We start from the raw sequence: 10340 nt of genomic DNA on the forward strand, positions 1-10340 counted from the left end.
TTAACTAACCTGAAATGAACTCCAAAACCAGCTATTTCACAGTCCCATAGGATAAATCAGAGTGACAGAACTTAGGGTTTTTTTTCATGTTTCATTCTCCAATCAGCAACCTGAGAGAAATCTCATACAAGTGTTCTGCCACTGTAACATCAACTGCACAGAATTAATTTCATGCTGAGGACTTCAGCACCTTCATATCTCCAGCAATACCCTAAGCCAAAGCAAGTTTACCTGAACTCAAGGAAGTGGGTCTTTTCCCATTAAAACTCCTCATGCTAATCCCATACTATTTATGGAAAACACTGTGTAATAAAATCATGCAGCCTTTCAAGTCCAGGAAAGGAGCATTCTTTAAAGAAAAATCACACTGATTAAAGAGTAATGTTTTATTAGCTATATACCTATAATACTCTACTACTAAAAAAGTGGACCTTACATTACACATTTTGAAAGGAGAGAAATTACAGAAAACATGGCATAATGTGTGTTAGTAAAGCAGTGTGTCATACTACCAAGCAAAGCATGCTGCAAGTACTCAAGAGATATCCATGGCCAAAGGGTATCTAGCCATCAGAATGTAACTTACAGGCAGATTTCTTGCTGAGTCCAAATAGAGGATAAGCAATGCAGAAGAAAGTCCATCATTGGCTTGGTCTTTATCAGCTCTAATGCTTGTTAGCACCTAAATCAAAAAGTAAGTTTTCAAGACTCATGTAGATAATTAAAAACTATTTTTTTATGGAAATTTCCACCCCATTTTCTTATTCTTTTTATTGTCTTTTTTAAATTGTCCTGATTATAATATCATATCTAGCTTTCTATCCCAGGCAAATAAAATGTTAGCTGACATTCTCAAACAATAACATTAAGAGAAAAGAAAAGAACACCAAAAGGATTTTAAAATCCCAAGCCACAATAGTACATTGACAATTATGATTGGTTTGAGATCTCCAATGACAGACAGCTTGGAATAAAGTTCCAAGTTTATCCAAATTTACCACAATTAGAGAATTAAATTACTTATATACTTAAACAAACAAATCTCAACAAAATCACCCCACAAGAATTAAGACTAGATTAAAAGTAATGTGTTTCTCCAGTACCTTGTCTAGATTGTCAGCAGTTGGCATCAATGTGAGCCATTCCAGTTTTAAATGCAACTTTCCTTTGGAGACTTCATCCAAAGTAAACCACTAAAAATTAAGCAAAGTGATGTAAAATCATCTGACACCAAACAAATACATGATTGCAACTTATTCAAGGACATTTAGGAAACACTAAGCTCTGTTAGAAAGCTTTCAAAGCTGAAATCTACATAACCTGAAAAAAATCTGATTCATTGTTTATAGAATGTCCTATTCTCTATTAAATATTCCAACACAGAATGACAAAAAAAACCCATCCAGACAAACCTCTATGTTATATAGTAATAGCAGCTTTAAAATACCAAGAGAGTTCTGCAAAGATGTTCTGGGAATACAAACGTTGCACAACGTTACTATAAAATCTCTCTCACATATAGAACAAAAATTTAGTCAGCTAAATCTAATAATAGTTAAACCAGGCAATTAAGTATTCTCTTGGAAGAAAAACCTCTCACCAAATATAGGTTACTATTTTTTCATTTACATAGTGTTGACCTTAACAGATAAAGAACAGCATTTCTTTCCAGATTTCACCAACTCAGACACCCCTCACACCACTGTACTGATCATCAGGGAATTTATTTCTATAGCATTAAGGTTATTGCACATACAGGAACTATCCTCAGGAAAAAATAATGCAAGAACAACTACATATACAACTGATGGGTCTTTTTAAACCAAAATTTACTGAACTTACTTACCTCATCTAGAAGACGCTCCTTTTCAACTTCAATTAAATCTATCATCAAACTAGAAAAAGGAATAAAAAAAAAGAAGAAAAAAATTAATATTTTAGCCAAGAAGCAAAAAAATCTAATACAGAATTCAAACCCCACCCTGTGCTTGCTGAGTATCCAGGCTTCCACTGAGATCAAAAGAGCAGAATACTATTCTTTTAACCCCTAAGAGAAGAAGAAGTAGGGAATGAAATGGCTGAACAAAGATGAGTGCAGGATAACAGAAAATATTCCTATACTAGAGCCCATCCTGTAGCTATGAGGACAACTGGCACAATGTGGCTCAAATACATATGATCAAACTGTCACAATCCAAACTACCCACTGGAAATAGCCCCTGGACATAGGCTGTGACCAAATTGATGCTCTGGGCATTGTCTGGGACAGTGCTAGTTCACACAAGCTAAAAATGTACCAGGGAATGAATCTGCTAAAAATGAAACAGGGCAGACAACTGCATGCCAGTGCATGAAGATCTGTCTGCCTTCTGATTTTATTAGTACTGATGGACACATTAGGTCACTTTTCCCCCCACCACTTCAGTGTAAGATTAGGGAAGTGCAAAGAAAAAGAAGCCTTTGTACTACCTACTTCTTTATTTTAATGAGAAGAGAAGTAGGTACTGTTGCTCCTGTTAAGAGAGAAGGAGCTGGAAAGATAAGGGAGTTCTACTCTGTATGGAAAGCAACAATGGGAAGCTCCAAAATTCTGCAAGAAATAAAGGTGACAAATTACTGGAGAAAGAAGCTGACTAAAACCCTGAAATGTTTATGGGTAAACACCTATGGCCTATGGAATCTAAGAGTGAGTAATGTTTGTGAAAGCATTACAGCAATGTTTTTTCTTTAATCAAATAGTTAAGATCAGCTTCTGAGAGAAAAATAAACTTGAGACAGTCATTTAACAGCTATGAAGATGAAGAAGATACCCAGTTCTAAAACTATATTAACTTGGCCTGAAGAAATAATTAGAGCTAGCTTAAACACTAAAGCATCTAGGGTGCAATTCCAGGTACCCACAATACTTACCTTGTTTTTTTCAAAAAATATGTAAACATATAAATGTGTATATACACTCAGAAGCACTTTTTTATATATTTACATATATGAAGTAATTAGGGAACTACTTACCACCTGAGTTTTGAAAAGATAATTGATTTATAAATAAAGTTATAGAGCAGAACCACAACCAAGTAATTTTGAAAAAGACTCCATCACAGTATTTCATATCTTTTCAATACCTACACATGTATTCTCCATAACATTTACCTTCCCAGGAAGTCATCTTTATCTGGATCTTCATCAAAGAGCTCAATCTCTAGCTCCTGTCCTGGATGTTCATATACTAAGGCCTGGAAGTACAGTGAGATGCACTGTCAGTGGCAAAACTAGCTAGCTTGGTTAAATGGCACAATAATAATAGAACACTGAGCTGCAGTGCCTTTTTCTATTAAAATATATCAATAAGCAAATGCTTTAAAAAACACATATTTAGAACTTTTTTAGAACTTTGCAAATGAGATTTGCTAATGTTGGCTCTAAGAGCCTAAAGTACTTTTCAGAATTACTGATGCTTAGTCTAAACCAAACCCCAAAGTATATACATGAATGGAGAACTTCTGTTTTGTTACAGAACTTTGAGCTTTTAGAGGGAGACATCAAGAAGCTCCTGAAGGACACCCCAGAGTATCTTCTTTCACAAAAGAAACTTGAAAGGGCAACTTTACAGAAAGTATTTTTATTGGTCATACCTCATAAACTTCATTCCATTTTGGATTGAGATTTTCTTTGATGACCTTGCTCTGAAAAATCTGGTTGCCCACACGGATGATGCCGTAAGGATCTGACTTTCCTTTGACAATCCCTTTTAGGTAAGTATCTTTCCCCTCCAAGTCCTGAGCTTCAATAAAGTGTATCCTTAGAACACCCTGAAAAAGGAAAAGATAAGTTTCTCTAATTATCTAAAAGCTTCCACATCATCACAATTTATGTGATGATGCTTTAGAATTTTCATTGCAATTTCCTTACTAAACCTAGTTTGGACATACTGTAAATAGAAGGATATTATCCACATACACAATAGACCTGGCACTCAAGACATTCCTGAAAAGAAAAACTCAGCAACAATCAGCAACATACTAGATGTATCAAGAAATAACCAGGCTACTGGCAGTGAGTAGCAATAAATCAACAATCAGCAACATACCAGATGTATCAAGAAATATCAGGCTACTGGCAGTGAGTAGCAATAAATAGTGACAACTTTTAAGTAAAGCACACTATCAGTCATTTATAATATAAAATATATGCTACTTAATTTTTAGTTGAACTGTATTTTAGCAACTAATATGTTTAAGATTCTAGCAAAAAAAAATTATTGGTGTTCTTATCAGATATTAACTCCACAGAAACTGTTTATAAACGAAATTATTTTCAGTGACTGAATTCTCAACACCTTGTACCACTGCAGTTACTGCATTTAGAAATTCACACAGATGTGTCTATTTCTAATAGTTACCTCGACAGAAAAACCTAAATGCCAAATTATTAGTATCAAGAGAAACATGCTTACCTTTGGTATAGGAAACCGCAGCTGAGCAATCTGCACTTCACTGACAAGAGGGACAGTAATTCTATTTGGAAGGACCAAATAGTTGGATATTATATCCAAAATTATTGTATCTGATAAGCCACTGTTGGAGAAAAGAATCCTCAGTTATTTCATGAGAATTAAAGATGTTATGTCACACCAATATGCTCCTTTTGCTGCTTAATCACCTAAATGGAGAAATGATTTGCCCTTTTGGATGGGTAGAAGACACATCTGGTTTTTAAAGACTTTTTGAAAAAAATAAAGGATTCTTGCCTGAGTGGCCACCAGATGGGAGCAGCTGACACTGAACAGCAGAAACCACAGGGATGTTCCCATTCCCCTGCCACAACCAAATTCCTCAGAGCAGCTCAGCCTTTAAAACCAAAAGGCTGTTGCATAAATTTTCTTGCCTGCACTGCATATAACCAAACAGATGGTAACTGCTTCTTTACTTTTCCATTTCAATAATGATTTAACAGTCCCTGGAAGTTTGGCTACCCATTGCTGTATTGTTATGAAACCAGCTGTCCCCTTGAGCTGGAAGGACACCCATTTAAACCAGACACACAGAAAACATGCTCCTGGCTGAGTAAAACCTAGCCTAGGGAAGCAAAACAGGTTTTGTTCAGTGAAAAGGGAGTGGCAGAGTAATTATACTCCTAATGAATCACTTAGAAACCCAACCCCATAACCCTCCACAAGCACAGAGAAGAAAAAGATTTCCTCTGCTATCAGTTCCCAAAGTTTGGGTCTGAACTGATGACAAATCAGCAGAAAGCAGAACTGGAGTGGCACAATGCACCGTGGAAGACAAGTGTCTAGGAAGACTTCAGGGGTGTGTACAAAGGTTCAGAGAGAAAATCATACAAATACTTGAGACACTCTGAACTGCAGCTGCTTCAGGGATGGATGATTTCTCCTCCTAAATACACATCACGATTCCCTTTTTACAGTCCTTATGAAACCAAGATGCAGATAATGTATGATTACTTAGAACATTTTTTTGGATGAAACACTTGTAAGCTCCTTGTCAAGTTTTTCCAAGACTGAATCTGCAGCTGAAAGTAGCTCTGACTCAGCAGATAAGCACATAAAACCACAAATGCTGCAGTGAAATGTAATACATATTAAATTTTCATTTGGGAAGAAAATTTGGTCATGAGTAATAAACATTATGGTAGAGATGGGTAACAGAATGAACCCATTAAATACAATCTGGCCCATTAGAAATGCACACTGATCTTTCATGCCAGAGATTTGCAACCTGTGCTGCCTGCATCCCCTTGGCTGGCCACTGCCACTGTAAATCCAGCTGAACTATGATCCATGAGAGAACATAGCTGACTTTTAAACAGTATCCAGTACAACAGGAAAAAAAGAAGCTCAAGACTGCATAAAGATCAATGGACAGGTCTGTGAAGACATGTGATTATTCTCTGAAAGAAGCAACAGTGGATAATGTTAAGGTACTGCTCAGAGAAAAAGTTTCCTCTCCACTTCTGTGAGTTAATTCACATCTGCTCTAAAAGGGAGTTTTCATTCCCTTTGTGCAGAGCTTATCTAACCATATTTAAAAAGATTTTCATTCTACATGAACCCTAAAAATTAATAGTTTCAGTAATTCTGAAGACAACTACTACAAGAAGAGAACTATGTTATCTGAAAAGTAGCTACCTTTAGCTATCATTTTAACGTGGTACTTTACAAACATTTTCAGTTCCAGTTTGCTAAACATCCAGTTTTCAAGTTATGTATGCTAAACTTTCTCTGAAATGAGCCAAGAAAACCTAACTCATTATTTTGTTAAGAGTTGGCAAAAAAATTGAAGATAAACATCTCAACCAGTCTTAACACTAAAAGGAAAAAAAAAAAAAAAAGGTGAGGTGATGGTAACTACACAAGCAACAACCACACTTTTCAAAATACAAGTCTGATGACAAAACATCACTATAGAGATCAGATAAGTTTGCTTTGTTCCTGCTTTGGTTAGTGCCCCTCCCTGGCAAGAAGCTCTCCCTTTATTTTCAATGCCTTAGCAACAGGTGATTAATGTAGAAAACTAAATGACCCAGGTTAGAGAAAGCAAGGTAGGGCAAGAGAGGTAATGGCACCAGAGCTGCCCTGAAAGAAAGGTTGTCATGCTCTTCTCTAGTATGTAGTTAAGATCACAGACATTATGAAATAAGATACAGGCATAAATAAACCTACTCTAGACCAACAAGAGATTAAGGGATTGACTAATGTTCAAACAGGCCTACAGCAGATCTCCATAAATAAGAAAAAGAAACAACCAGAAGCACAACACAGTCCAGTCACTGGGACAAACAACGTGAAGCACAACACAGTCCAGTCACTGGGAGGATTCACAATCCTTGTGCTAGGACCAAACTCCAACTCTGTAATTCCAAAGCTCAGTCTCGTCAAGCATAAATGCTTGAATTCCACTAAAACATCTGAGAAATTAATATGCAAAATGAGCCAGCATTAACGAAATTTCAGAGTTTTACACAGAGCAAGTGGGTTCCTAGGAGGCAGCAGATGCCCTGTCTTCAAAAGGAGCAAGCTCAAAAAGAATACCAAGGATCTTAACCAACTCATGAAGTAAATGAATCCTAAACCAACATGATGCTTTCAGCTGTTTAAAACTTATGTCATGCCATCCAACTGTGATGCTCCCAGATGCAAAGCATTCTTCATGAATACAAGGGGAAAATTACAATCTTTTTCATTATTTTGGAACTTACAATAAGAGGTTCATTCTCTGGAAAACAGAGAGAAAACACCAATCAAGCAACAGAGAAAGGTGAATCAATTTAAACCCTCAGGCTGATGCATCACTGATAAACAGCTTCCTAAGATCACAAAACTCTAGTCATTGGTTCTAAGTACAATTAGTTCTTCAGATCATAAAAATGAGATAAGTGTGAAATTTTTCATATAGTTTACTAGATTGTCCCTTCAAAAGCTCAATTTCATTGCAGAAAAATAACTAGCAGTTACCTACTTGTTTGTGTTGCTCTCTATTTAGCTCTACTTAACTTTTATCATAGAACAGGCAGCTATGTATTTTTCCTGTGCTGTCTTTATTCATACTGCAGAGACAGCACATGTTGACTGCATAGTGTTTTCACTGTATCTTGAGCAACCATAACATCTTCCCATCAGCCCCATCCCCTCCTGACAGCACTTGACTATTCTCATACTCATTCTCACAGCCTGGCTCCTCCTCATGTAGAGATTTTAATTCCAATTCTCTGTAAGCTATACTAATCATAGAATCAGCCAGATTGGAAGAGATCTCAAAGATCATCCAGTCCACCCCTACCGTGGTCACCAGCCCATGGCACTAAGTGCCACATCCAGTCTCATCTTGAAAACCTCCAGGGATGGTGAATCCACCACCTCCCTGGGCAGCACATTCCAATGCCTGAGCACTCTCTCCATAAAAAATCTCTTCCTAATATTCAACCTAACCCTCCCCTGGCAGAGCTTGAGTCTGTGCCCTCTTGTCCTATTACTAGATGCCTGTGAGAAGAGACCAGTGATGGCATATGAATTTCTTTTGTCTCTTTTTCCTTGTGAATTCATATGGGAGGAGCAAGGGAAGCTGTCAACAGCCGATGGGGAAGCTTCCAGTAGCAAATGCAGAAATTCAATTAGTAGAAGGCATTTGCAAACAGAGTACACATAAGTAGTTTAGCGTGCAGCCAACAGCCATAGGACTAAAAAGGTACCTGTGTTCTTCCTGAACACAGGTACCTGAATTACCTGTGCAGTAATCTCTTGTTCCTCATTGTTTCTAACAACTACAGAATGTCAAACTGTCATACCAAAATATACAGCTTATCCATACAGATAAGAAAAACAAATATAGCACTAAAGAAACCTCTTGGCAAAGCAGAACATGAGTCACCTCAGTTACAGTTACTATAGAAACTATACCACATCTAGATGGCAGCAGTTTGTGCATGTGTGGCCAAGTTTGGTTGCTCTGGAAACCATAAACTTGAGATATTTAGTGAGACTTTGTTTACATCTAAAGCTTTGTGTTTGCAGTCAGGCAAATATGTAGCACGATATGAATCTCAGAGCCTACCAAGCTTAAGTACTAAATGTGAATTTCGTTATTTTATGTCAAAAGAGTGAGTCATTTTCTCTCACTCATCAAGAAAACCTCTTTCCTCAGAGGCAGTCCTAAGCATGCTTGCCATTCTTGCAGCCATTAACCTACTTAATGCAAGTTCTAATTTCCAGCTGTTCAGCTGGGATTCCATGCAATAGCTCCACACGTCTAAGTAAAGCAAAACACACAACTGAGCACTGGAGGATTAATTTAATACCTAAATTCAAACTCTTGCTTTTAAACAATAAAAAAAATAATTCTGCATTCAGCCAACTCTTGATAGTATAAAAGGGGTAGTCACAAAATCCAAGCGTGTATCAGATCTGCCATGATCTCCTTAGCCATTGTCTCCATATTAAAAGCCCCTGGGTAACTATTATACCTTGATAATTATTAATATATTCAAGGATTTCACTTTATCAGGATGCAATAATTCAAAGCAGCTTGAGTTTCACCTCTATTGATGCTTTTTTCTTTGGGGATTTATCGTGTGGTATTATCTGAAGCTCTGAATAAGCTTTTTTTATAGCTATATATGGTCAATATTTTTGCTACTCTATTTGCTCTCACATAATTAACTGAAAGTTTTAAAAGTAAGTTCTTGCAGAGATTAGAAAGTTTATTTAATTTGAATACAGTCTTAAGGTATTTCTAACTATCTCTAGGCAAGCAAATAGAGATGGATTGGCATACAAAGCCAAGAGCCAAGATGTTGTGAACCCACTGGCACAAAAAAACCCAAAAAACCCCAAAAAAAACCCCAAACAAACAAACAAAAAAAAGGCTCATTGTCTTTCTGCTGTCCTAGGAGATGGAAGATAGGTTCACAAGATTCTGGAAAGGCTGAGAACACTAAAAAAAGCAGATTCAAAATTTTTTTTCAATACTTTTACAGACCTACTAGATATACTTTTGATGTACTTTGACTTGTAGTGAAATCACTAACTTCTGCAAATTGAGCAATTTCAAATTAAGAGATAACTGCTCAGAGTCATCTAAAAAAATGACTAACTGATGGTCTTCAGATTTTCTGAAGTTTACTAGGGGTAGATATATCAAACATTGCTTTATATATACTCACTTCAGCCCTGGAACATCCAGAAGATTGGTCAGTCCAGTCCAGTTAATTTCCAAAAGCTGTGAAATACAAAGGAAGAGGGGGAGAAAAGAAAAGCAACTTAGAATTCATAACACTGAAGAAAAACCTCAATTGCTTTAGATTCTGATCAGTGGAGAGTTAATAACCAGTTTCCAGGATTTTCTTATACACACAAAAAACCCAAGTCTCTTCCACTCTAAGAAATTTTTAGACAAATTTTTTAATAACAATTATAAAAACTCACCATCTTCTTAGCCACCCTTCCACACATGCAAATAAATACACTACACATCCCCCAATATACACACGTACACAGGATCTACTCCACACAACCAGTATCAAATCATGAAATGTGGTCCTATTTTCTGGAGAAATATTTTCATATTCACCATAGATCTGTTATAGATGAACAGTCGTGAGCATGAATTTACAAAGTATAATATATTGATGAAGAATCCCATTTGAGACCAGGAAAATAAGAGATCTAGAAGATAAGGTCAACAGAAAGAAGGAAGGAATGGGATTAAGAAGGTGGAAAGATGTGCCAATAGCTTGCAAACATAGAGGAGGCTGTTTTCAAAAACAAAGAGAGAAATTCATTCTACCACTGATGCAGTAAGGAAGAAAAGTATCAACAGGATTAA

General features: G+C 36.5%; 1 protein-coding gene across 1 annotated transcript in view; it reads right to left on the bottom strand.

Moving 5' to 3' along the window:
* The window catches only part of ESYT2 (extended synaptotagmin-like protein 2), a gene marked incomplete at both ends in the record, with an annotated part of 26733 nt that extends 16999 nt beyond the window's left edge, over positions 1-9734 (bottom strand). The window contains 7 exons of the mRNA XM_009077072.1: positions 587-682; positions 1104-1193; positions 1847-1895; positions 3151-3233; positions 3633-3809; positions 4454-4574; positions 9679-9734. Coding sequence (XP_009075320.1) covers positions 587-682; positions 1104-1193; positions 1847-1895; positions 3151-3233; positions 3633-3809; positions 4454-4574; positions 9679-9734 — 672 coding nt within the window. The remainder of the gene's footprint in view (positions 1-586; positions 683-1103; positions 1194-1846; positions 1896-3150; positions 3234-3632; positions 3810-4453; positions 4575-9678) is intronic.
* Between the last annotated feature and the right edge of the window lie 606 nt (positions 9735-10340).

The sequence above is a fragment of the Acanthisitta chloris genome, unplaced genomic scaffold (assembly GCF_000695815.1).
Source record: "Acanthisitta chloris isolate BGI_N310 unplaced genomic scaffold, ASM69581v1 scaffold16286, whole genome shotgun sequence".
NCBI lineage: Eukaryota > Metazoa > Chordata > Aves > Passeriformes > Acanthisittidae > Acanthisitta > Acanthisitta chloris.